The sequence below is a fragment of the Salmo salar genome, chromosome 12, assembly GCF_965601325.2.
Source record: "Salmo salar chromosome 12, fSalSal1, whole genome shotgun sequence".
Lineage (NCBI taxonomy): Eukaryota > Metazoa > Chordata > Actinopteri > Salmoniformes > Salmonidae > Salmo > Salmo salar.
This window is the reverse complement of record NC_138302.1, coordinates 52,930,895-52,957,440: the sequence shown is the minus strand read 5'-3', so window position 1 is coordinate 52,957,440 and position 26,546 is coordinate 52,930,895. Positions and strand designations below refer to the sequence as shown.

The following is a 26,546-nucleotide window of genomic DNA, read 5'->3' as shown; positions in this document are numbered from 1 at the left end:
GGGTTGTTGGTCTATTAAAGTAACTGGGGAACTATAGGAAGGAAGGGTGCTACTGATACGATAAGAAACTAAAGACAAAAGCCCCCATTTCTTAAAAGTACGTTAACCTCCTGAGTCACACGGTCACACACACACACACACGTTGATTTCATTTGAGCAAAAATATGTTGAGTTCATAGCGGGAGGGGCACACTTTCGCGCCAGAGGGGCCAATTTGATTCACTCAGTTCCCCAGACAGCCAGCGGTTCCTAGAAGAATATCTGTTGAGCCACCGTTACGTTTTGGAAATTAAAAAAAGGTATTTGCGTTGCAGCGATGCCACACAAAAAGAGAAGCCATGCCCATGGCCATCATAAAAAGTCACCGGAGGTGAGTTTTCCTTCTAAATAGTTGTTGCAGGGTAGGCTACCTTTTCATTAAAATGTTTAAATGAATTAACCTCGGTCAAGAGCTGGCCACAACTGTGCAATCGACCAAACAACGGTCCAGCGTTTGGATGCAGGAATGTCCAATGAGTAGGCTACGCGCGAGTTTTGCCTCAATTGGCATCCTCTTATAGATCGTAGCCAGGTACATATCTCTAATAACTAACTTTGAGAAACGATAAGCTGATATCCTTATGGAAAAGAGTATAGGCTACTATATTGCAACAGTATTCGTTTTATCTGAGGCATTTGCATTACGCACCAATTTCGCAATCCCCCCCATCAACCCCAAACCTGAATTGTGGTTTTGGCTGATAGGCTATAAATGCAGTTCAGCCGTCGATTGTCAGTGGGTTATGCGGAAACGATAGACTCGTCTGGCAAACTTAACTAAAAAGAGAATTGCAAACCTAGCAGTCTCTTGACATCACCACAGCCGCCCTATATAGACACTTCGTTTAGGGTACGATAATGGTCAGTCGGCTTTGCTGTAACATTGTTTGAACATACGGGACGGGAGTGGCCCTCTGGAACGCATGGGAAATAATTATGCCTGAAAGGTACACGGGAGACCGGTTAGACTAGAGGCTACACATATTTAGACAGAGGTATCTGTAGGCAATAGACGAGTCTTCTCATCTTCACCGCTTCTCACAGTTTCCATCATGGCGTATGCAGCCTATTGGACCAGCCAAGTGAGTATATGGTTTATAAGCCACCGATTTCTCCAACTTCTGTATTAACATAACATCCCTCTGGTAGCGATGTGTCTGAGTAAATCCATCTCCATTCTAGGAAGCATTATTGTAGTAGAGACTTCGCCTTAAATAGTTCTACAAACAGCCATTCCAACTTTTGTCATGGTAAAGTTGATACACCGCTGTGTTGTTGACGTATTAGTTTACAATAAGTTGTAGAATCAACAAGAAGCCTATTGATATGAAATGAATGACTTATGTTCGGGACCATAGAGAAAGGGTTGGGCCAGCATTTCATGGCAGATTAGAGCATTATGTTGTAGGGCGTGTGACTGTTTAAACATTAGACATGATAAATTACACATTCAGCTCCTGGCACAATTGCCTGGACTTTTACAGATGCAGATTTAGAGAGGCATTGGGGTTGGTGAGCCTGTCACCTTTAACTCTTATTTGAATAAAACTGTTAGATATCCAAATATGGTCGTTATGTCCACTCTCTGAACGTCTCCTGAGTGTGCAAGTCCAAGTAGAGACTGAATCATTTGTTACCGCTTCACTTACATATCTCATAAAGTTGTTTTTAAAGTACCATGGCAAGTAAGTGATAATTTATAAAACCAATATGGCAGTTCCATGCTACCATCTGAATTTTGATGTAACTTTTTACAGTATCATAAGCTGGTTGTTATAACCCGCTATTACAGGTTAATGGCACTCTATTAATATAATAAAATGGAGCATAACTTCATTGCCTTCAGAACATTATAGGCTTTACGGCAAGTTAGGGACTTTACTGAAATATCCAAACCAACATGAGTGACCTTTCAGACAATGGGTGCAGATGACCCCTTCCTTACAAGACCCAGGTGGTTGTCTGTGGACCTAAGGCCTTCAAAGGGTGCAGTTAGCTATCGGAGCACACGCACACTCAATTGTCTCGACTCTATGTGATTTGTTTAACATTAACATTGTATATTTGTGTGGGTGTGTGTGTATGCGTGTGCGTGTGCGTGATTCCGTGTGTGTGTGTGTGTGCGCGTGTGTCTTTTCCAGCAGAGAACAGATCCTAGTACCACACTTGGGGAGAAGCAGGGGGATGGCCGGTCTTATAATACTCGAGCTGCTGCAGCCTCTAAGGCTCAGGTAAGACCCTGCTAAACAGTGTTCACATCTCGGTGCGGATACACGTGACAGTTACCTCTGTTAGTGCAGAGGCGGTGCGCTCAACTACACTAATGTGATGAATAACTTGACTTAGAACTGAGGACCTGTGTTTGCGCCGAGTCAACAGCTAGACTTTTTGTCTGTGCCACAGCTGACGTTCCTTTTGGGGAAAAATAAAGTTATGCTATACTCTTCTGTCCTGTTCTATTCTACTTTATCTCTGTAGACTTTGCTGCCCTCTGGTGGGGTAAAGAGGCATGTACTCAGTCACATGAATGAGTGGGATAACAAGTGGGGCATGCAGGCTGCTAATTTCACCACACACTTGACTGGATCCATTTCTTTATCCATATCAGTGATCTGGTTTCACAAGGCTCTCTGGGACTTTGTTTGTTTGGTTGCAATGTTTGTAAAAGTTAGAAGTCTAAAGCTGTTGACAACCATTGTTACATCTAACAGGCCATTTTTCACAATTTTAGGCTGCGATTTGGGCTCTGCCTCTGAAACAAAATGGATAAATGGCTTCCTTTCATTTTCGTATGAGTGCAGACCTCATCAGAGTTGAAAGATTAGTTGTCTTTTATAGTTGACATCAATCTATTCCTGGTCACTGTTTAACAAAGGAAAAAGGAATTAACCTACCGATAATTGTTTAGAAACATCTGTATTCATTGATAAGGGACTTCTGAGGGGACTTCTGAGGCAGCGTTTGGCAGTGGTTCGGCAGTGGTTCCAGGTCTGGTGACACGAGAAGTACAGTGGAGGCTGCTGAGGGGAGGACGGCTCATAATGATGTCCTCCCCTCAACAGCCTCCGCTGGAGCAGTAAGGGACTGTGATGAATGACGTATCTAAGTATAGCGATGAGCTCCGCTCACTGTGGCAACTTTATGGCACTCAGTAACACATGTACACATTCACATGCATGCTGGTACCCCCCCCCCCCCCCCAAAAAAAAAAAATCGATCTGGAGGTAGTTCACAATAAAAGTGTGTCTTAGTTCCAGTGTGTCTTCCCAAGATGCAACAGCTGGTTTTACAGGCTTGGTGAGCTGACACAACACATCTCTGAAGGTCTTTTTAGAAGCATGATGGTGCTTGATGATGCGTGGATAAGACAAGTCCGGAATGTGTGTTTGTGTGCCTCAGTGCCTATCTATACACAGAGTACAAAACATTGGGAGATGCTCTTTCCATGACATAGACTGATCAGGTTAATCTAGGTGAAAGCTATGATCCCATATTGATGTTACTTGTTAAATCCACTTCAAATCAGTGTAGATGAAGAGGAGGAGGCAAGTTAAAGAATATTTTTTAAGCCTTGAGACATGGATTGTGAATGTGTGCCATTCAAAGGGTGAATGTGCAAGACAAAATATTTAAGTGCCTTTGAACGGGGCATGGTAGTAGGTGCCAGGCGCACCGGTTTGAGTCTCAAGAACTGCAACGTTTTTCAGGCTCAACCGTTTCCTGTGTGTATCAAGAATGGTCCACCATCCAAAAAACATCCAGCCAACAACTGTGGGAACGTTTGGAGTGAGCACGGGCCAGCATCCCTGTGGAAAGCTTTCGACACCTTGTAGAGACCATGCCCCGACGAATTTAGGCTGTTCTGATGGCAAAGCGAGGTGCAACTCAATATTAGGAAGGTGTTCCTAATGTTTTGTACACTCAATGTGTGTGTGTGTGTGTGTGGGTGTGTGTACACATGTGCTTTGATGTGTGTTCGCATGTTTTCAACTGTGAAAAAGTCAGCCAGGTCGAAGTTCGTCCAGGTCCCCAGGATGTTGGGAGATGCCTTCAAAACCCGCCACTAGGGGCAACGGTGAGCGCTATTACCACCAATTACCTTGTGGCTTGCTAGGATGTTGGGGATGGGGATGGCAGCTGGGTGTAAGCAGCAATCTCTGACTTTGAGGTTTTCAATCCAAATATGTATATAAACCCTGGAATGCTGATGCTATCCATTGGCCAATGAGAGGCTTTAAAGCCACCGAACAGCCATATTGGCACTCCCCAGAAAGAGCAGTCCTACATAGGAATTAATGGAATTCTACAGTATTTAAATGAAATGTTTCAAGAAAAAAATGACATGTATTTAAGTATATTTTAGTGTAGTGGGAACAGCAACATTAGAACTTTCAAAAAAAGATGTAATTATTTTTGGCTCACATAATATAATTTAAAAAATATGAATGAAGGTGTCTGTAATAGAATAAAGGTGGCAAAAACGATTGTAGACATTAATAAATGCATTTCTATAGCTTCCAAAATAATTTTTTTACAACGGTGGGGGAGTGCCAAGATGGAGGTGCGGTGGCTTCAAAACAGCTCCCCCTGTTAGTCATCTAGTATATATAAATCATTGGTTCCCTCCCAGTGCCAGGAACTTGTTTTAGTTATACTTTTTTAAAAGGTGAACTGCTCTCACTGATTTTGCATGTGTTTTTCCGGTGCTCGTTAAAGAAATGCAGCGGCCATTACTGAAGCCCAAACAAGAGTTGTCTTAGGGGTGTGGTTTAATGTGGGTATTTCTTGGGTGTGTCTTCGCCATTCAATCACAACAAACAAACAAGAGTAGTAGTGAGTAAATTAGTGACAGCGAGGTAAGCTAAGCTAGCTTTGCTATGGAGAGAAGTTTTGAAGTTGAGGACTTCTCCTGACTGACTCGCCATCTCAAGATGATCTGCTAATTCAGTTCTATGTGTAGGCTAAACCCCAGTAGTGGAAAAAGTACGCAATTGTCATACGCAAAATGACTCAAATGAAAGTCTACTTTAGTAAAAGTCAAAAAGTATTTGGTTTTAATTATACTTAAGTATCAAAGGTAAGTGTAATTGCTAAAAGATACTTAAGTATCAAAAGTAAAAGTACAAATCACTTCAAATTCCTTATATTAAGCAAACCAGAGGCGTCATTTTCTTGTTTTTTATATTTACTGATAGCCAGGGGCACACTCCAACACTCAGACATCATTTACAAACAAAGCATTTGTGTTTAGTGAGTCCACAAGATCAGAGGCAGTAGAGATGACCAGGAATGTTCTCTTGATAATTGTGTGAATTTGACCCTTTTCCTGTCCTGATAAGCATTCAAAATGTAACGAGAACTTTGGGCTGTCAGGGAAAATGTATGGAGTAAAAAGTAAATGATTATCTTTAGGAATATAGTGAAGTAAAAGTAAATATTGCCAAAAATATAAATAGTAAAGTACAGATACCCCAAAAAACTACTTAAGTAGTACTTTAAAGTATTTTTACTTAAGTACTTTACACCACTGCTAAAGCCTGCGCTGACCTTATGTTTAGCCAACCTGACAGCAGCTAGCCAGTTAGCATAGCTTGGGGATAGCTAGCTACAGCTGGCTAGCCTATCTAGCTAGCTGATATTTCTCTGGCGAATCACAGTTATGCCAAGATAGGAAGAAGTACCAGTATCTGGAATGTATTTCATGAAACACTCGTTCTACAAAACCTTGCTACAAAAGTAGCTTGCGACTTTAAGTTTTTATCAGGTCATGTAAAGCCACGTTACCGTGAAACCGATATCATCAACTGTGAGTTGAATGACCAGTCTTCAGTGAGCTCAGCTGTCAACACAATATTCTATAACTGGCTAGTCTCGTCTCCTTATGTCCGCTGATAGATATTTCCCGCAGGAAATCCCGTGGGTGTGTTTGTGTTACAAAGACAAAAACAATTCTGCAGTAAATAGGCTATCATATTGATTTGCTTATAAAGACAGTATGCCTACTCTAGCAAATGAAAATAAGTTGTGTGTAGAGCACGACCACAGATAGAACAAAGAGCATAGAAATATTTGGTACAACTTTCGCTGTCCCAGAACTAACATGGCATTCTATTCTAAGGATTTGGCTGTCTAACCACACACTAACATGCACAGCTCTCTGGGTGATGAAGTCCCTTCCATCTATGTAATGTATTACAGGTTGTGGACAGGTGCAGTCAGGTGGTGGCTGGAGGGCATGATAGTCATCCTGGATATGACAAAGTTTGCCTCAACCCATGGGTCCAGCAGGGCAGAGTTCAATAATTACAGTCAGATGTGAGTTGCAGGAAGATGGCACTTTTCTCATATCACTCTGTAGCTACTGAACAAGCTTCCTCCAGGAGGAAGCTTTGAATTTGTCGGTAGCCTACAGAGTAATGTGAGAAGAGTGCAATTGCTGAACTTATATACAATGCCTTCAGTAAGTGTTCATACCCCTTGACGTATTCTACATTTTGTTGTGTTACAGCTTGAATTCAAAATAGATTAAATATAAAAAATTCTCACTCATTTACACACAATACCCCATAATGACAAAGTTAATGTTTTGTTGTTGTTGTTGAAATACAGTAGTATCTAATGTACATAAGTATTCGCACCCCTGAGTCAATTCATGTTAGAATCACCTTTAGCAATGATTTGGGCATTCTGACGCAATACTTTTCATTGTAAACATAAATATTGGGTGCAGGAAGAACAGAGGATTCCCCTTTATTGCATTTTAACCACCAGCCAATGTGATCAAAACACACCAGAGAAGCTCTCGCCATTCAAACTTCCCCACCAGTTCACCATGTGAACACTGTAGCCTATTTTATATCCAGCAAGCAAGGCATGTCTTTCCTTGAATATATATATATATATATATATATATATATATATATATATATATACAGTGAGGGAAAAAAGTATTTGATCCCCTGCTGATTTTGTACATTTGCCCACTGACAAAGAAATGATTAGTCTAGCATTTTAATGGTAGGTTTATTTGAACAGTGAGAGACAGAATAACAACCAAAAAATCCAGAAAAACGCACATGTCAAAAATGTTATAAATTGATTTGCATTTCAATGAGGGAAATAAGTATTTGACCCCTCTGCAAAACATTACTTAGTACTTGGTGGCAAAACCCTTGTTGGCAATCACAGAGGTCAGACGTTTCTTGTAGTTGGCCACCAGGTTTGCACACATCTCAGGAGGGATTTTGTCCCACTCCTCTTTGCAGATCTTCTGTTTACATGTCTATTGCCTGAGCTATGCACTGAAGCTATGTGTCACTGCTTGGTTGGTTTAATATCATATTGCAAGTACCAATAAAGTTTTCACAATGTCAGTCATGTGGCCCTTTTTCTTACTCAGTGTCATAAGGTATATGGTGCAATGGGAGTGGTGTGAGGGTGCCTGTTGGCCATGGTCTCACATGGTCAGTATTATAACTACCCATAGTAGTCTAATACTGGGACCACCCCTAGTAGTTCTAATACTGGGACCACCCCTAGTAGTTCTAATACTGGGACCACCCCTAGTAGTTCTAATACTGGGACCACCCCTAGCAGTTCTAATACTGGGACCACCCCTAGTAGTTCTAATACTGAGACCACCCCTAGTAGTTCTAATACTGGGACCACCCCTAGTAGTTCTAATACTGGGACCACCCCTAGTAGTTCTAATACTGGGACCACCCCTAGTAGTTCTAATACTGGGACCACCCCTAGTAGTTCTAATACTGGGACCACCCCTAGTAGTTCTAATACTGGGACCACCCCTAGTAGTTCTAATACTGGGACCACCCCTAGCAGTTCTAATACTGGGACCACCCCTAGTAGTTCTAATACTGAGACCACCCCTAGTAGTTCTAATACTGGGACCACCCCTAGTAGTTCTAATACTGGGACCACCCCTAGTAGTTCTAATACTGGGACCACCCCTAGTAGTTCTAATACTGGGACCACCCCTAGTAGTCCTAATACTGGGACCACCCCTAGTAGTTCTAATACTGGGACCACCCCTAGGGGTTCTAATACTGGGACCACCCCTAGTGGTTCTAATACTGGGACCACCCCTAGTGGTTCTAATACTGGGACCACCCCTAGTAGTTCTAATACTGGGACCACCCCTAGTAGTTCTAATACTGGGACCACCCCTAGTAGTTCTAATACTGGGACCACCCCTAGTAGTTCTAATACTGGGACCACCCCTAGTAGTTCTAATACTGGGACCACCCCTAGTAGTCCTAATACTGGGACCACCCCTAGTAGTTCTAATACTGGGACCACCCCTAGGGGTTCTAATACTGGGACCACCCCTAGTGGTTCTAATACTGGGACCACCCCTAGTGGTTCTAATACTGGGACCACCCCTAGTAGTTCTAATACTGGGACCACCCCTAGTAGTTCTAATACTGGGACCACCCCTAGTAGTTCTAATACTGGGACCGCCCCTAGTAGTTCTAATACTGGGACCACCCCTAGTAGTTCTAATACTGGGACCACCCCTAGTAGTTCTAATACTGGGACCACCCCTAGTAGTTCTAATACTGGGACTACCCCTAGTAGTTCTAATACTGGGACTACCCCTAGCAGTTCTAATACTGGGACTACCCATAGCAGTTCTAATACTGGGACCGCCCCTAGTAGTTCTAATACTGGGACCGCCCCTAGTAGTTCTAATACTGGGACCACCCCTAGTAGTTCTAATACTGGGACCACCCCTAGTAGTTCTAATACTGGGACCACCCCTAGTAGTTCTAATACTGGGACCACCCCTAGTAGTTCTAATACTGGGACCGCCCCTAGTAGTTCTAATACTGGGACCGCCCCTAGTAGTTCTAATACTGGGACCGCCCCTAGTAGTTCTAATACTGGGACCGCCCCTAGTAGTTCTAATACTGGGACCACCCCTAGTAGTTCTAATACTGGGACCGCCCCTAGTAGTTCTAATACTGGGACCACCCCTAGTAGTTCTAAACCTGGGGGTTCAAGGACACAGCTCATCCCTTTGGCCACAGACTGATTTGTCATAATGACTCACTGAAGACTGCACTGTCATCCCACCCCGCCCAATGATTACCTCAAGGGACACAGAGAGGTCATGGATGAGGTATATTTCTGTGCAATACAACAGTCAGGGTATTGTTCTTTGACTTATACTGTAAAGTTTTTAGCGTGGGGGAAATATACTGATGCCTGCACATGCAACACCTGCATGCAAGGCAGGAGAACATTTAAATGTGTTACTAACTTGTTTGCATTCCCTTTATCTACAGTCCACTTTAAAGCACATGGTAGATTTGTAAGGTCCAAAAGTTAGCTATCTTAACCAATGCTAATCATTGCTGGACCATGGACCAACATCATGTTGCTGACCTACAAACTATTGGAGTTTTTGTGAGTAGGTGTCACATCGACAACTCACATCTGAGTAAAGTTGTTTGTTCAAGACAAATGAGTCAATTTATTTTATTTTTTATTGAACCTTTTATTTAACTAGGCAAGTCAGTTAAGAACAGGTTGTTATTTACAATGGCGGCCTAAACCGGACACATCCGGACGACGCTGGGCCAATTGGGTGCCGCTCTGTGGGACTCCCAATCACGGCCGGTTGTGATACAGCCTGGATGTACCACAAGGCATGCCTCCAGTCCTTACAAAGCAATTTGCCACAGATCTTTGTACACCTAAGAACTAGTCATAGCTTATATTGCAATTTCTCACTAGCTAAGTGCATTATTCATTTTGATTCTCCCCCTGATTTCATTGCTAGTCTTCCAACAGTGGAATGCTAGCCTCTTCCAGTAGCCGATAACAACTGGTGGTTACGGTAACACAGTCAAGAAAGTTGAGGTTGAACTTGGCCACACTTGGCAGTGAAAATTGATAGAAACAGAACTCCTGCCCTCTCTCCTCCTCCACATAAGGCGCTTGTCATGTTGTTTGCACAACTTATCTCTTATTGCTCAGTGATTGTGTGAGTTGTACTCCATGTGGAAGAGGGTGTGTGCTTTTCCTCTGTGGTTAAGAGTGTGCGCTGTATACTGTAGATTTATACACTGAGTATACCAAACATTAGGAACACCTTCCTAATATTGAGTTGAACCCCCTCCCCCCTTTTGCCCTCAAAACAGCCTCAATTCATCGGGGCATGGACTCTACAAGGTGTTGAAAGTGTTCCACAGGGATGCTGGCCTATGTTGACTCCAATGCTTCCCACAGTTGTTTTGACTGGCTGTCCTTTGGGTGGTGGACCATTCTTGATACACACAGGAAACTGTTGAGCGTGACAAACCCAGCAGCGTTGCAGTTCTTGACACAAATCAGTGCGCCTGGCACCTACTACCTTACCCCGTTCAAAGGCACTTAAATCTTTTGTCTTGCCAATTCAACCTCTGAATGGAACACACACACAATCCATGTCTCAATTGCATTTAACAAGTTCCTTTTCTCCCCCTGATTTCATCCCAACACACAGTGCGTGCATTATGCACATTTGTGTGTTGGGATGTGTTCATGTATGTATATTTGTGTCTGATTTATTGGTGTGTGTGTGTGTGTGTGTGTGTGTGTGTGTGTGTGTGTGTGTGTGTGTGTGTGTGTGTGTGTGTGTGTGTGTGTGTGTGTGTGTGTGTGGTCATAATTGTGTGGGTCCGTGTCCACTTCCCTGAGAAGCGACTCAGATGTGGGCTCTTGTCAGGTGGTGTCACTCCACTATCAGTGTCCTTCCCTTTATAGCCCAGGGCGCCAGGCTGTACCGACTGCAGACCTGGGTTCAAATACTATTTGCCATCTTTCAAATACTCAGAGCATTTCCTGAGTGTCAGATGTGCAGGGTTTGCAGTCTTGGACTTCTCTATTGGTTCATTGTTAAGCAAGCAAGTTCAAACGAGCACAGAAAAAAATGTATGAGTTGAAGAGTTTCATTCCAAAACGTGATACATCCATTTTCAGAAATGTTGGTAAATTGACATGAATTAAAAGCACATCTTGTGAAAGATATATTATTTTTTAATCTTATCAATACAAGACTAGTGAGGAGACAGACATGATTTTGTTAGAAATATATTGCAGGGCAACTTTATTTTTGAGACAAATAATCATGTTAATTTGTGGCAAAACGTCCTATATCCACCCCAAACAACAGAACCCCAGTAGAAAATGTGTGCAAATAGCCTATCACAAAGCCGATTTATTGTATCCTGAGGGTGAACAGTGTAGCCTATACAATGTGTGTTTTCTTTTTGGACATGTAAGCAACTTTTGGAAAAATGTTATAGGGGTTTTACAGGTTCTTTTGTTAGTATAAATCAAGGGAAGCTTTTTTAAACGTTTTATTAAGGAATAATAAGGACATTGGAAGTCTGTCGCAATTAATTTGCCAGTTCTGTATGTTTGCAGGGTTTCCCATCGCTGGATCTTGGCTCTCTCTTTTTCATGAGCTTTAGAAAGTTTCCTCTTTCGGCCAACAGGAACAGATATCACAGGCTCCAAACTGTCGAAGGAATCCATAATAAATCAAAAGGTCCACGACACTCTAGAGCTCAAAGCTAACATAATGCTAGGTGGCCAGCGTGACAGCTGTCTATCACCGCATCTGGCTGACGAAGCCAGAGGTTAACCTAAATGAATAAGATATGGTTCTGATTACGTTCCTAAGTCTGGAAGACTAGAGAAACCTAACTTAAAAGTGAACAGACAAATATAACGGAAATTATTCGCTAAATGACTCATTTTTGCGGCAGAGGCAAAAACCATATGTATATTTCCATGCATCTGGACAGTGGATATAGCGAGAGCCATATATTTAGAGAGTTGGGCCAACTTCTATCATTTTTTATGTTGTTCTAATTCTACACATTCAGTTACATAGCATTTTTTTAAAAATATTCTCAGCCGTTGAATATGACCGCTGTCAGTAAACGTCAGCAAGAAAACCTCATTAAATTGTTGCCAGCAGCACAGTTACAGTCACCAACGCTCTAGATAACATGAAAACAGCCTATCCAGCTCTGCTGGGGGGAGTAAAAGTGCTTGCCTGCCGTTGTGAGGTCAGAACGCTCGGATCAACCCTACTCCTTGGCCAGAGTGTCCAGTGAACACTCCGAGAGCGAAATGCTCTGAATTTATGAACGGACTATCTGATCACACTCTGAATTTACTAACACCCAGAGTGCACTCTGAGCGCACCCCGGCACTACGGAGTGAATTTGCGAACACACTCTGTGTTAATGGGAGCTAACATGGCTGTCATAGAATGTTGTAGTGTCATGTAAATGCATTATAATGCAGAAATCTCAATGTCCCAACTTTCTAAACACATGGCACTGAAAATAGCATATTGTGGTATGAAACACATTCTAAAGTATATTCTAAAGTAAATGTTTTAAAAGTTTAAGAAAAGCCATAATACATACATACACATAGAAAGGGACCCATGACCATTAATTTCAGATGAATTAATACAAATGTGAAAAATGTACTTTTATTGTGTTTTATAATCAAACCTTTCAATTATTTCAAATCGTATTGGCCTTATATAGTCTTTCCTTTCGGCCTTCCCTTTCCCTCAAACCCTGTTCCTTGCCCTTCCCTTTAACCCTGCCTCTGCTGTGCTCCCTTCCCTCCCCCTTTCTCCCTGTTCCTTGCCCTTCCCTTTAACCCTGCCTCTGCTGTGCTCCCTTCCCTCCCCCTTTCTCCCTGTTCATTGCCCTTCCCTTTAACCCTGCCTCTGCTGTGCTCCCTTCCCTCCCCCTTTCTCCCTGTTCATTGCCCTTCCCTTTAACCCTGCCTCTGCTGTGCTCCCTGTCCCTCCCCCTTTCTCCCTGTTCCTTCCCCTTAACCCTGCCCCTGCTGTGCTCCCTTCCCTCCCCCTTTCTCCCTGTTCCCGCCCCTTCCCTGTGTGCAACTGGGGAACATGCTGCAGTTCACAGAATAGGAACAGAGTCAAACACATACACTCACACACACATTCACAACAGATAAAACTGAAAATGGGCCAGTTACTAAGCTGGATCCGAGCTCCTCGGGACAATCAGGCCTTACAGGATGTGGCCGTGGAACAACAGGTGAGCTTTTATAATGTAACTCTGCTCACAGGTTAGAGAGGAGTGTGTGTGTGTCTGTTTGAGTCTTCGAGTTGTGTGTTGTACACATGAAGAAAGTTTGTGTCAGTGAGAAAGTGTGCGGCTCTGTGTCTGTATTTGTGAATCAGAGCTCTTTAATGTGTGTGTGTATTGTTTTGTATGTTTAGTGTAGGGCTTATAAGGGAATGCAAGTCAGGAGAAAAAGTTTTGCTGGCATTAATCCAAGTCAGACGTTGTTCTCTGGTCGAGGAGGGAGGAGGAGTGGTGGAATGTGAGAGCTGCTCTGTCAACGTCTGGGAACAGAAATACAGCACATTCTGTATTATATGGAACCAAGACCTGTATAATAAATATATAGATATATTTTAACCCCCCCCCCAGCAATCTTATAGCATGTAAAATAGATCATGAGATTAAAAACAAATACATTAATATTACATAGTAAATCTACTGAACAATACATCATATAGCCTCATAAATAGTGAAAAAGTATTGATACACATTCATGGACGTAAAGGCCCGTTGGTTAGGAGTTCAGAAATGTCTGCTGTTACTTTTTTTCCCATGTGTCCAGAGTAGACACTTTGGCCCTATAGATCCTGGCCGTAGAGAGCTCCATAGACTGGTTGGCAAGACCTGTATGATGTTGAACCAAGACCTGTATTATATTGAACCAAGACCTGTATGATGTTGAACCAAGACCTGTATTATATTGAACCAAGACCTGTATTATATTGAACCAAGACCTGTATAATGTTGAACCAAGACCTGTATAATGTTGAACCAAGACCTGTATTATATTGAACCAAGACCTGTATAATGTTGAACCAAGACCTGTATAATGTTGAACCAAGACCTGTATTATATTGAACCAAGACCTGTATAATGTTGAACCAAGACCTGTATAATGTTGAACCAAGACCTGTATTATATTGAACCAAGACCTGTATAATGTTGAACCAAGACCTGTATAATGTTGAACCAAGACCTGTATAATGTTGAACCAAGACCTGTATAATATTGAACCAAGACCTGTATAATATTGAACCAAGACAAAGATGAAAGCTGTGTGTTGCCTCCAGGTGTGTGTGAGAGTGTCTGTGTCTCAAGCATTGAAAGTCATGGTAGTCTGTCCACATCTGGGAACAGAAGTCCAGTCTGTACTGTAATAATAGAGAGGATATTAAACCAAGGCAAAGGGAAGGGCTGTGCTCTTCACATGGCCCAACAAAGTGTGTCGCTTCCAGTTGTGCCAGTGTGTCTGCAGTTTATTCATTTGCATGGTGTGTGTGTGTGTGTGTGTGTGTGTTGGTTAGTTAGAGTATTATACAATAAACCAATCAAATATATGTACCAAACTCTTTATATCAGCAGTAATCACAAGGTGAGACTGGCCTACCAAGACAAACTTCCAAAATAACTAATTCAAGGTAAATGGAATTGGTGCACTCAACAAAAAAAAGGCAGAGATTAATTTGTTATTGCTCACTTAATCCATTGTACAGGATGCGAACAGGTGACTGGCGTTCAACGTCAAGCTGACGTCTTCCTCAGAGTGACGTCAGCTTGATGTCAAAGCGCCAGTCACCTGTTCTTGGTAAGCCTTTCTCTTGATATTTGTTATGGTTGTTAAGCACCCTCCTTTCTTTCCTTTGTCTGCTGAGCCAGTATTCACAAGGTGTTTGACGGTAACTCAGCCTAGACCCCAAAAGATCCCCCAAAAATGTTGAGGTCTCAGGTCGTTATTGTAAAAGAGAATGTTTTCTCAATGACTTACTGGTTAAATGAAGGCACGATCAATAAATAAGAGGCACTGTGACCAAAAGGCCTTGATGAGCTGATCATGTAAAAAAAAAAAAAAGGTCAAATTTGAAATAATGATGTTCTGTTCCTCAATGTGTCATGGTGCAACATAGAATGGGTGTGTATGTAATTCTGGTGGTGGATTGAGTCCAGGCATATTTTTGATAATACTTTACACGTGCTTATTTTGATGAGTTACAGTTGTGTTACTCAGTTAGGAGTTGTGTGTGCATATAGTATGTTTGTCCATGTGTTCTAGTAGTATTTGTATGACATGAGTATCAGTTTTGCACTTGTGACTGAGTAGGCTGCAGTCTAATATCCCTCTGTCTCTGTTGTGTTTTGAGGGGATTTTTGGCTCTGCTTTGGGCTAGTTGGGCTACTTTCCCAGACCTGCGTTGTCAACATACTGACTGTGCACTCTGCCATTCCGGCTCAGCATCATCTGCTGCTTTCATCAAACACAGGAAACAGCCAAAGGGGAAATGTATCTGTGCTACACATTCCAACAATGGTGTCACGTTAATCTGCTTCCCCAGATCACTTCCTGCTGGGATGCGACAGGTAGCCTAGCCTAGTGGTTAGAGTGTTGGAGTAGTAACCAAAAGGTTGCAAGATCGAATCCCCGACCTGAGAAGGTAAAAACCTGTCGTTCTGCCCCTGAACAAGGCAGTTAACCCACTGTTCCTAAGCCGTCATAGAAAAAAATAATTTGTTCTTAACTGACTTGCCTAGTTAAATAAAGGTTAAAAAAAATAACATTTTTACACTACCGTTCAGAAGTTTGGGGTCACTTAGAAATGACATTGTTTTTGAAAGAAAAGCAATTTTTTTTGTTCATTAAAATAACGTTAAATTGATCAGAAATACAGTGTAGACATTGTTAATGTTGTAAATGACTATTGTAGCTAGAAACGGCAGATAAAAAAAAAGGAATATCTACATAGGCGTACAGAGGCCCATTATCAGCAACCATCCCTCCTGTGTTCCAATGGCATGTTGTGTTAGCTAATCCAAGTTTATCATTTTAAAAGGCTAATTAATCATTAGAAAACCTTTTTGCAATTATGTGACCGCAGCGGAAAACTGTTGTCCTGATTAAAGAAGCAATAAAACTGGCCTTCTTTAGGCTAGTTGAGTATCTGGAGCATCAGCATTTGTGGGTTCGATTACAGGCTCAAATTAGCCAGAAACAAATAACTTTCTTCTGAAACTCGCCAGTCTATTCTTGTTCTGAGAAATCAAGGCTATTCCATGCGAGAAATTGCCAAGAAACTGAAGATCTCGTACAACGCTGTGTACTACTCCCTTCACAGTAAAAGGGATCTTGAAGAAGGAAGGCTATCACTCCATTTTGCAACGCCATGCTATACCCTGTGGACGGCGCTTAATTGGAGCCAATTTCCTCCTACAACAGGACAATGACTAAAAGCACAGCTCCAAACTATGCAAGAACTATTTAGGGAATAAGCAGTCAGCTGGTATTCTGTCTATAATGGAGTGGCCAGGACAGTAACCGGATCTCAAACCTAATGAGCTGTTGTGGGAGCAGCTTGACCGTATGGTACGTAAAGAAGTGCCCATCAAACCAATCCAATTTGTGGGAGGTGCTTCAGGAAGCATGGGGTGAAATCCCTTCAGATTACCTCAACAAATTGACAACTAGAATGCCAAAGGTCTGCAAGGCTGTAATTGCTGCAAATGGAGGATTCTTTGATGAAAGCAATGTTTGAAGGACACAATTATTTCAATTAAAAATCATTATTTATAACCTTGTCAACGTCTTGACTATATTTCCTATTCATTTTGCAACTCATTTCATGTATATTTTCATGGAAAACAAGGACATTTCTAAGTGACCCCAAACTTTTGAATGGTAGTGTATATATGCTTTCTGTCAAACACACGTGTCAATAAGTGGTTAAGTGGGATGTAGTAAGAACTAGTGAGTATCAAGGTGTGACATTTGACACTTGTTTTTGCACACTTATGCAATTAGCAGAGCACTGTGTGCTGAAATATAAACTGCTGTCATATATTTTATATTTCCCAATACATTTCCTAATCACACATTCAGTATTGCCACGTGCATGCAACTCTATATATAGTGACTCTAAGCTGTACAGAGCATGCAATGGGTAGGAATGACCAAAATATATTTCACAGTATATGCCGCATATATTTATATTTTTGTAATATATTGACACGTGCCTTGTTTACTTGGCTTTTACATTGTGCACAATGAAAATAAGAACATATTCATACAAAATGAATAGGCCTATTATAGATCCAGGTAAGTGAAGGCCCATAGTGTGGTCATGTGTGGATGTGTCTGTTGTACTGACCAGGGCTGTAAAGAGGGGAGGGACCTATATTCTAGCACGTGGAAATGTCTGTTATACCCTAAAGCGTGAGTGTCTGTGTCTGCCTGCACATTCACACAGAAGTGTATGTTTGTTTTTGTACTATTTGGTCATTTCCTTGTAAAAGGACCTATGAGCACCAACATGTGAAGTTCATTGGAACATGTCAAATTGGGTGTCTCTTTCTAAGAGTCTATATATATATTTTTTTTTAAATTTGATTTATTAAGGCATATATATGTTTTTCAACCATTTTCCATCCTTACACTGCTACTGTCCTCCTTCCTATCTATCGGCAATCGGAAGCTATATCAGGCAATGGAATGCTGTATCTCACAATTCCTTGGCTTGTAATGTCTCGGGGAAACTTCAGGAAAGCAGGGCCTATCATCAATGAATAGGTTAGGATATTGAGATGAGCGAGATGCAACACTTCGCTCTCACACGGTAACGCACATTATCTGCCCATGTGCACAGGTTCGCTTCACGCTGTTCACAGCTTGGGAGCCAGGGCACCAAAACAGAGAAGTTGAGCCTTGCGCTTTGGCGTTCTTACTTGTTGCTGAAATTGACCCACTATGCTGTTTTACTTTCTGCATCTACGTAAAAAAAAAGTTGTTTCTCGGTTAGGGATTTTCTTAACGTTAAGGATCCCAATGTTCTGTGCTGTACTGTACTCTACTGATCTCTACTGTGCTGTACTTTGATGTCCAAACTTGTGAAACGTAGACATATGATTGGTTCAGATTTGGTTCGGACCAACCAAATTTGGTCTTGTTTGGTGGTGGAGCTCGTTAAAATAATAGCCAGTGTGTAGAATAATACCGAAATATGCAAAGGAGGATATTGCATATTTCTACAGTTGTGTACCTATTTAGGATATATCACCATGAAGAGAATAACTTTCATAACCATAATTATGCATTTCTGTGTAGTACAGATCAGGGAACCATGATGTAATTCCATTACCGCAATTCTGTTACCGGGTGTAAATCCACCTCACTTACGATAGATGGTTCAATAACCAAAATATATTTGTTCAGGTAGCCTAGTGGTTAGAGCGTTGGACTAGTAACCGAAAGGTTGCAAGATTGAATCCTCGAGCTAACAAGGTAGGTCTGCCCCTGAACAAGGCAGTTAACCCACTGTTCCTAGGCCGTCATTGAAAATAAGAATTTGTTCTTAACTGACTTGCCTAGTTAAAAAAAAAGGAAAATAGAAAAAACCTCAAGATGTCATGTCATAGCTGACATCCCATTCTTTCTGCAGTCATTTTTAAATCTTAATTCGGAGCAGATATTTAAGAGTTTTTGAGAAAACGTGGTCCGCTACCATTTCCTTTTGAATATGTACGGTTCTGTGTGTCTGTGTGCATCAGAAAGATAGTCCAGCCGTCAGATTTCTCACTCCACTGTCAGTTTGTCTTGAGCCTGACTGCTGATCCAATTATGACACGCTCAGTCGCTCTCTCATGCTCTGGTTATATAAAAGCACATCATGGAGTGTTTCCAGGCCTTTGGGCTTACCTGAGAATGTTCTTTTTACCAGGGCGTTGAACAACACGGCATTTGGCAATTCGTTTACTCGTTTGTTCTCCTGTCTATTTCCATCTATTATGGTTCAGGTAAACCCTGGCTCTGCCCCAATACTCTAAAATAAGTTCATTTCCTCGCTAACTTTTGCCTCCTTCACTCCTCATTGCTACTGAGAGGTGAGAGAAAAATAACTGGATAATGGAGGAAAGGATGTGAGGAAAGGAAGTGAGTTAAGACTATTGAGGCACAGCCCTATTTGCTGTTACCAAATATGTTTCTGTTTAACAGGAAGCAATGAGCAATGTCCTGAGCAATCACACAGAGTGGTGAGGTGATATCATCCATTGAGCTGCTCTGTGTTGGTCCTCATGTCAACACGAATATTTGATTGTTGAAAATATTTGGACTCAGCCACTTGGACAGGCAGCGAGGGCAAACACTCCACCATAGAATGTACAGTGCTAAATATAGCAGCACGGTACAGAAACAAAAAACAGTAGATGTGATCTGAGAGTACACAGAACAGTCATTGGCACTCATGCAGCCATTCAGTCGGCTGTTATGTCAGTAAGTTCAACAGAAGGGGATGGTGAAGACAATTGTCTTTTGAGTATTCACCTGCATGACAATTACATGTCTGTGTCTTATCAGAGAGAAATTACTGTGGCAACTTCTGAACACTGACATGATGTGTGGACGTGTGTGTGTGTGTACATGTGTGTATTTGTCTATGCATGTGTTTCAAAGTATGAATGTCCGATAATCGGTCTGTCTATATTTTTGGCCTTTTCTAGTCTATCGGCTATCGGCCCTTGAGTATCGGCACAGACAAATTCCCCTTTATAGCGTGAACGCACTTGCCTCGTGTGAAACTTCTGCAAGCCGCTGCCACTCGTTGCTAGTTAGCCTGTCCTCGAGGAACGTCTGTGCTGCTTGCTATAGCTACCCACTCATGCTGCACTTTTCTAATGCCACACTGAATGTAGAAATGGAGAAAGTGGTAATTAATTTAGTGTTAGGCAAAACAATGTCCATACAGGCTGCAGCACTTTACAATGCTATACTGGTGGCTAGCTAGTGAAATTGATTATGTGGTTGTATAATTCATTTGTTAATGCATACATGGTTGTCCCTGGGAATATTTCTCCCCAAACTTTCAAATGTAATAATATTTATTATCAGCATTAAATATCGACCATCGGCCTCCTTGACCCCCAAAAATTGGTATCGGCCCTTAAAAACACATTTTGGTTGTTCTCTAGTCAATAGTGACATTGGGGTTCTTTGTGTGTATTTAGGGTGGCGCTAACTCTGACAGGCAACCTACTTACAGTATAGTTATTTATGATGTAGCAAATACATTAGCCTCATATAAGAGCCTACTGTAGGGGTGGGATATAGGACAGCTTGTATCTATTGTTCGACAAAGCTTTACTCCTAAACAGATTTAATAACTTTATGCTCTCTCTGACCAACAATAGGAGGAAAAAAAGCTCACCTCTTTGTTCCAAGTGAAACACACATTTTGACCTATAAATATACATATATTATACTTATACACTACATGACCAAAAGTATGTGGACACCTGGTCGTCGAACATCTCATTCCAAAATCATGGGGATTAATATGGAGTTGATCCCCCTTTGCTGCTATAACAGCCTCCACTCTTCTGGGAAGACTAGATGTTGTAACATTGTTGCGGGGACTTGCTTCCATTCAGCCACATGAGCATTAATGAGGTCGGGCACTGATATTGGGCATGGCTCGCAGTCGGCATTCCAATTAATCCCAAAGGTGTTCGATGGGGTTGAGGTCAGGGCTCTGTGCAGGCCAGTCAAGTTCTTCCACACCGATCTTGACAAACCATTTCTGTATGGACCTCACTTTGTGCACGGGGCATTGTCATACTGAAACAGGAAAGGAACTTCCCCAAACTGTTGCCACAAAGTTGGAAGCACAGAATCGTCTAGAATGTCATTGTATGCTGTAGCGTTAAGATTTCACTTCACTGGAACTAAGGGGCCTAGCACAAACCATGAAAAACATCCCCAGACCATTATTCCTCCACCACACATACTTTACATTTGGCACTATGCATTCAGGCAGGTAGTGTTCTCCTGGAATCCCCCAAACCCAGATTTGCCCGTCGGACTTCCAGACGGTGAAGCGGGAGCTTTACACCACTCCAGCGGAAGCTTGGTATTGCGCATGGTGATCTTAGGTTTTGTGTGTGGCTACTCGGCCATGGAAACCAATTTCATGAAGCTCCCGACGAACAGTTCTTGTGCCGACGTTGCTTCCAGAGGCTGTTTGGAACTCGATAATGAGTGTTACAACCGAGGACAGACGATTTTTACGCGCTACGTGCATCAACACTCTGCGGTCCCATTCTGTGAGTTTGTGTGGCCTACCATTTTGCGGCTGGGCTGTTGTTGCTCCTACACATTTCCACTTCACAATAACAGCGCTTGCAGTTGACCGGGGAAGCTCTAGAAGGGAAGAAATTTGACGAACTGACTTGTTGGAAAGGTGGCATCCTGTGACGGTTGCTGAGCTCTTCATTAAGGTCATTCTACTGCCAATGTTTGTCTTTGGAGATTGCATGGCTACGTGCTCAGTTTTATACACCTGTCGGCAACGGTTGTGGCTGAAATAGCCAAATCCAGTAATTTGAAGGGATGTCCACATACAATATATATACAAATGTATGTTGTTTTTACCCTCATTGACTGTGCTTTGTAGCGACCCATGTAGTGCAATTGCAGTAAGCTATTTTTACACTGCAGTTGTAGTATGAGTTCACACCATAGAGATAGATTGAGGACTCTAGTGCCCAAAAGCCCATTTTAGCATGCAGCCCCATTGAGGACTTTCACTATTTTGAAGTAGTCAACTGGGTGAGACTTCTTATGGGTTACATAAGGATCACATAATTCCATCCAGGTGATCAGGAGGGATTAGCCAATGAATTATACTGGTGAGCAAACATTCAATAACTGCAGGTGGCAGTAAATCACCAACCTTGGCTTTATACCTGTTCAAACAACAAACTCCAGGTGGCAGTATGCACCCTTTAGTTTGTTTACCAACTTATAGATGTAGTAGAAGATGGCCTCGCTGGTGCCACCCATGCTCTTACAGACGCTATAAAGGGACCAATACAATGTTGCCTCCTCTAACTATCTCTATGGTTCACACTCAGTTTGACTAGTATCTCTCTAGGAACAAAACCTCTAGACTGAACCCTCCCACCTGCACTGATTTGTTCCTGACGCAGGCCAAGTTATCTGATTGGTCTAGTTCCCTGAGATCGGTGGGGACTTGCTTGCACCGGCCCAAGCTCCAAACCGCCAGGCCACCAGACCTCCAAGATCCCCTCCCAAAGGTTCCCCGACACCCCCCCCCACGAAAAAAAGAATAATGATAAAATAAAATAATTCCATTCCCCACCCCCATACCCCCCTCCCCCCAAGCCCCGTCCCCCAATGTACCGACAACCAACAAAATAAACAAAAGAGAAAAAGACAAAGACCAAGAAAAACAGAAAACAACAATGCAAAAATCAAAAGACATCAAGGAAAACAAAAATCATAACAGCAAGGCCAACTGAATACATTTGAGTGCATGTATGGTGCTATATACATATGTGTATATGTGTGTGTGTCCATGTATGTGCATGTGTGTGTGTGTTTTGAATGAGAGTGTGTGTGTATATGCATGTGTACACGCGTACAACCAACACGCGTACAATGCAGTTTTTGATTATTGCTGTCTCTGCGGTTCTTTCCCATCAACCACACCCTGCAGCCATCACCTACATAATGTCCGTGTTTAAGGTCAACTGCATCGCAGTCAGCAATTGCAGACTGACTGATCTACAAATCAACTTGCATCCTAAACAACTAATCATTATTGTTTGTATATCAGTCAGTCTGTCACCGTTTACGGACAATGCATCACATCATGTTATGCTCGCGAACGCAGTCAATGAGAGGCACAATTGTCCACCAATCATTAGGGAGTTTTGCTCAACCCATGTAGATGCGACTGAAACTGAGAAAATGTTCTGCCGCCATTTATAAGCTATTTAAATGAACGGGAAATTTAAGAAACCTTTCTCGCCAACTAGTGTGATATTTCGTTTTCGAGTGTTTTTTTTTTATGATATGGGGGGTTAGAGAATAACTGAATTTTGACATTCTAACAAAAAACCATTCTAACCAATGGGAGCATATTAACACTGCCATGTTATGAGACCTTGCTGTTAGACAACCACTAACAGCAACTTTCTGTTTCTCCCCCGACTGCAACAGCCTGATTATGACTGCTGTCAATGCTTTAAGAACGCACCCAAAGGTTACCAAGAGTTACCGAGTGAGTCGGTACCACCCGAGTTGTTCCACACCAGTGTAAGCATGTCACGCCCACACGCATGCATGCGCGCACGCACATACACCACACACACACACACACACACACACACACACACACACACACACACACACACTAGTGGGGAAGACTTGATTTAGTCAGTAGGGAAGATAAAGACAATTTAATAAAACAACAAATAAAAAACTAAAGAATGCCAAGGGGAGTGATTACGTAACAAGCCAGCGGTCAGTGGTTTGTTTGGTTTTCCTTTTTAGGACATTTTTTGACAGACCCAATCTGGTTGGAGGAGTGCAGACATCTGTGGAACACTTATTTTCATGCTGTGCACCATTTGATGCCCAGCCCGTATATACCGTGTATAGACACGATATCAAGTATGTGTGCACAAAACACGAAACAAAAATGTTACATTAAACAAATGAAATGCATTTAACATGCATAATTATCAATCATAACAAAGTATAGTTTTCAACTTTTTACACTACACAAACGATACACTTCTCCACAACACTGCACGGATATATCAATATTACGTGACATTATTACATGAAACAACTTAAACGTTCCCTAGTATGTGGTTGCGACATCTTAAAACCTCCCAGGGCAACATGACCACCCAAGACAAGTTATGCCTAATCTGTCCCATTCTATATGTCCCTTTCTATCTTCCATGTGTCGTTGTCAACAAAAGTTGACTGAGGACATTCCATGTATTGTACTATAGATTTGATCGTTGTCAGTTAAACTGTCACACAGAACACATTGATTCCTTTACAGATACAAAGTAACAAGTACATTGAATGGAAAGGAACATTGAAGGAGTGTCACACTACGATGGTACAGAGTTTGTGAGTCCCCCTTAGAACGAAATAGAATTTGTTCTCTTTCAAACGCTCACATCTGTAGTTTACAATAAGTGTCACACTGTCTCTGGACACTAGTGGGAGCCAGCCTGCTAGACAGGCCCTTCTCAGTTTACTTAATGCTTCTGCCTCTTAGAAGATGACTTCTAACATCTATTGAGTTCTGTGACATAGAAGTATTGAACCGTTGGTAAATCAATTGAATCCAAGCTCATATGACATCGTAGTTTAAACACAAGCACATAGCTATGTTTTTCCACAATGTTACATAAGGCTTGGCAAATGTCCCGTCGCAACATTTTCCTTTTGTGTTTTCATAGTAGCTACAACAAGGTCTTTGAAGACTGTTTTGGGTAAGGGAAGAAGCACGTCCATGCTTGTCTTTGGGTCCACATATTTTTTCCTCCGTTATTAGCTCTCATTTCCTCTCTCTCTCTCTTTCATCTTCGCTCCCGTTTTTGCTCTTTCCTCATCCTTCCTCTCTTTTCATTCTTAGCATATAATCATTGCTCGCTCGCTCTCTCTCCCCCCTCCCTTGCTCCTCTCTGTAAAAGGGTGCGGTTTGAGCTAGAGGCTCCATGTGACCCTCTCCCTCTCTCTCTTGCTTTTACTCCCTCCCTTTTTCCTCTCATTCTCATTCTTTATACCATTTGTCTGTCTTTATATACAGTTGAAGTCGGAAGTTTACATACACCTTAGACAAATACATTTAAACTCAGTTTTTCACAATTCCTGACATTTAATCCTAGTAAAAATTCCCTGTCTTAGGTCAGTAAGGATCACCACTTTATTTTAAGAATGGGATATGTCAGAATAATAGTAGAGAGAGTGATATATTTCAGCTTTTATTTCTTTCATCACATTCCCAGTGGGTCAGAAGTTTACATACACTCAATTAGTATTTGGTAGCATTGCCTTTTAAATCGTTTAACTTTCAAACGTTTCGGGTAGCCTTCCACAAGCTTCCCACAATAAGTTGGGTGAATTTTGGCCCATTCCTCCAGACAGAGCTGGAGTCAGGTTTGTAGGCCTCCTTGCTCGCACATGCTTTTTCAGTTCTACCCACAAATTTTCTATAGGATTGAGGTCAGGGCTTTGTGATGGCCACTCCAATACCTTGACTTTGTTGTCCTTAAGCCATTTTGCCACAACTTTGAAAGTATGCTTGTGCTCGCTGTCCAATTGGAAGACCCATTTGCGACCAAGCTTGAACTTCCTGACTGATGTCTTGAGATGTTGCTTCAATATATCCACATAATTTTCCTACCTCATGATGCCATCTATTTTGTGAAGTGCACCAGTCCCTCTTGCAGCAAAGCACCCCCACAACATGATGCTGCCACCCCCATGCTTCACGGTTGGGATGGTGTTCTTCAGCTTGCAAGCCTCCCCCTTTTTCCTCCAAACATAACAATGGTCATTATGGCCAAACAGTTCTATTTTTGTTTCATCAGACCAGAGAACATTTCTCCAAACAGTACGATCTTTGTCCCCATGTGCAGTTGCAAACCGTAGTCTGGCTTTTTTATGGCAGTTTTGGAGCAGTGGCTTCTTCCTTGCTGAGCGGCCTTTCAGGTTATGTGGATATAAGACTAGTTTTACTGTGGATAGAGATACTTTTGTACCTGTTTCCTCCAGCACCTTCACAAGGTCCTTTGCTGTTGTTCTGGGATTGTTTTGCACTTTTTCGCACCAAAGTACGTTCATCTCTAGGAGACAGAACGTGTCTCCTTCCTGAGCGGTATGACGGCTGCATGGTCCCATGGTGTTTATACTTGCGTACTATTGTTTGTACAAATGAACGTGGTACCTTCAGGCATTTGGAAATTGCTCCCAAGGATGAACCAGACTTGTGGAGGTCAACAATTTTCTTTCTGAGGTCTTGGCTGATTTCTTTTGATTTTCCCATGATGTCAAGCAAAGAGGCACTGAGTTTGAAGGCAGGCCTTGAAATACATCCACAGGTACACCTCTAATTGACTCAAATAATGTCAATTGGCCTATCAGAAGCTTCTAAAGCCATGACATCATTTTCTGGAATTTTCCAAACTGTTTAAAGGCACAGTCAACTTACTGTATGTAAACTTCTGACCCACTGGAATTGTGATACAGTGAATTATAAGTGAAATAATCTCTCTGTAAACAATTGATGGAAAAATGACTTGTGTCATGCACAAAGTAGACGTCCTAACCGACTTGCCAAAACTATAGTTTGCTAACAAGACATTTGTGGAGTGGTTGAAAAACGAGTTTTAATGACTCCAAGCTAAGTGTATGTAAACTTCCGACTTCAACTGTACCTCTCTCTCTCTCCCTCTTTATGTTCTCCCTCTTTATGTTCTCTCCTTCTCTCTCCCCCCTCACCCCCTCTCTCTGTCTCTCTGTTTTTGAGGGGCTCTGCTGTTCAGATTCCTAAGCAGTGAGTGTATCAGACA

General features: G+C 42.0%; 1 protein-coding gene across 23 annotated transcripts in view; it reads left to right on the top strand.

Moving 5' to 3' along the window:
* Positions 1-211: 211 nt before the first annotated feature.
* Positions 212-26,546, top strand: part of ical (Calpastatin) — a 63,390-nt gene continuing 37,055 nt past the window's right edge. For 5 of the 23 annotated variants that reach the window (XM_014131762.3, XM_014131756.3, XM_014131750.3 and 2 more), the window contains exons 1-3: positions 215-370; positions 2,181-2,270; positions 23,170-23,265. In XM_014131762.3, coding sequence (XP_013987237.1) covers positions 317-370; positions 2,181-2,270; positions 23,170-23,265 — 240 coding nt within the window. In that variant the 5' untranslated portion in view covers positions 215-316. Of the gene's footprint in view, positions 371-764; positions 1,122-2,180; positions 2,271-12,949; positions 13,137-23,169; positions 23,266-26,546 lie in introns of those variants that run through there. The other 18 variants (XM_014131767.3, XM_014131761.3, XM_014131759.3 and 15 more) reach the window with 13 other exon arrangements.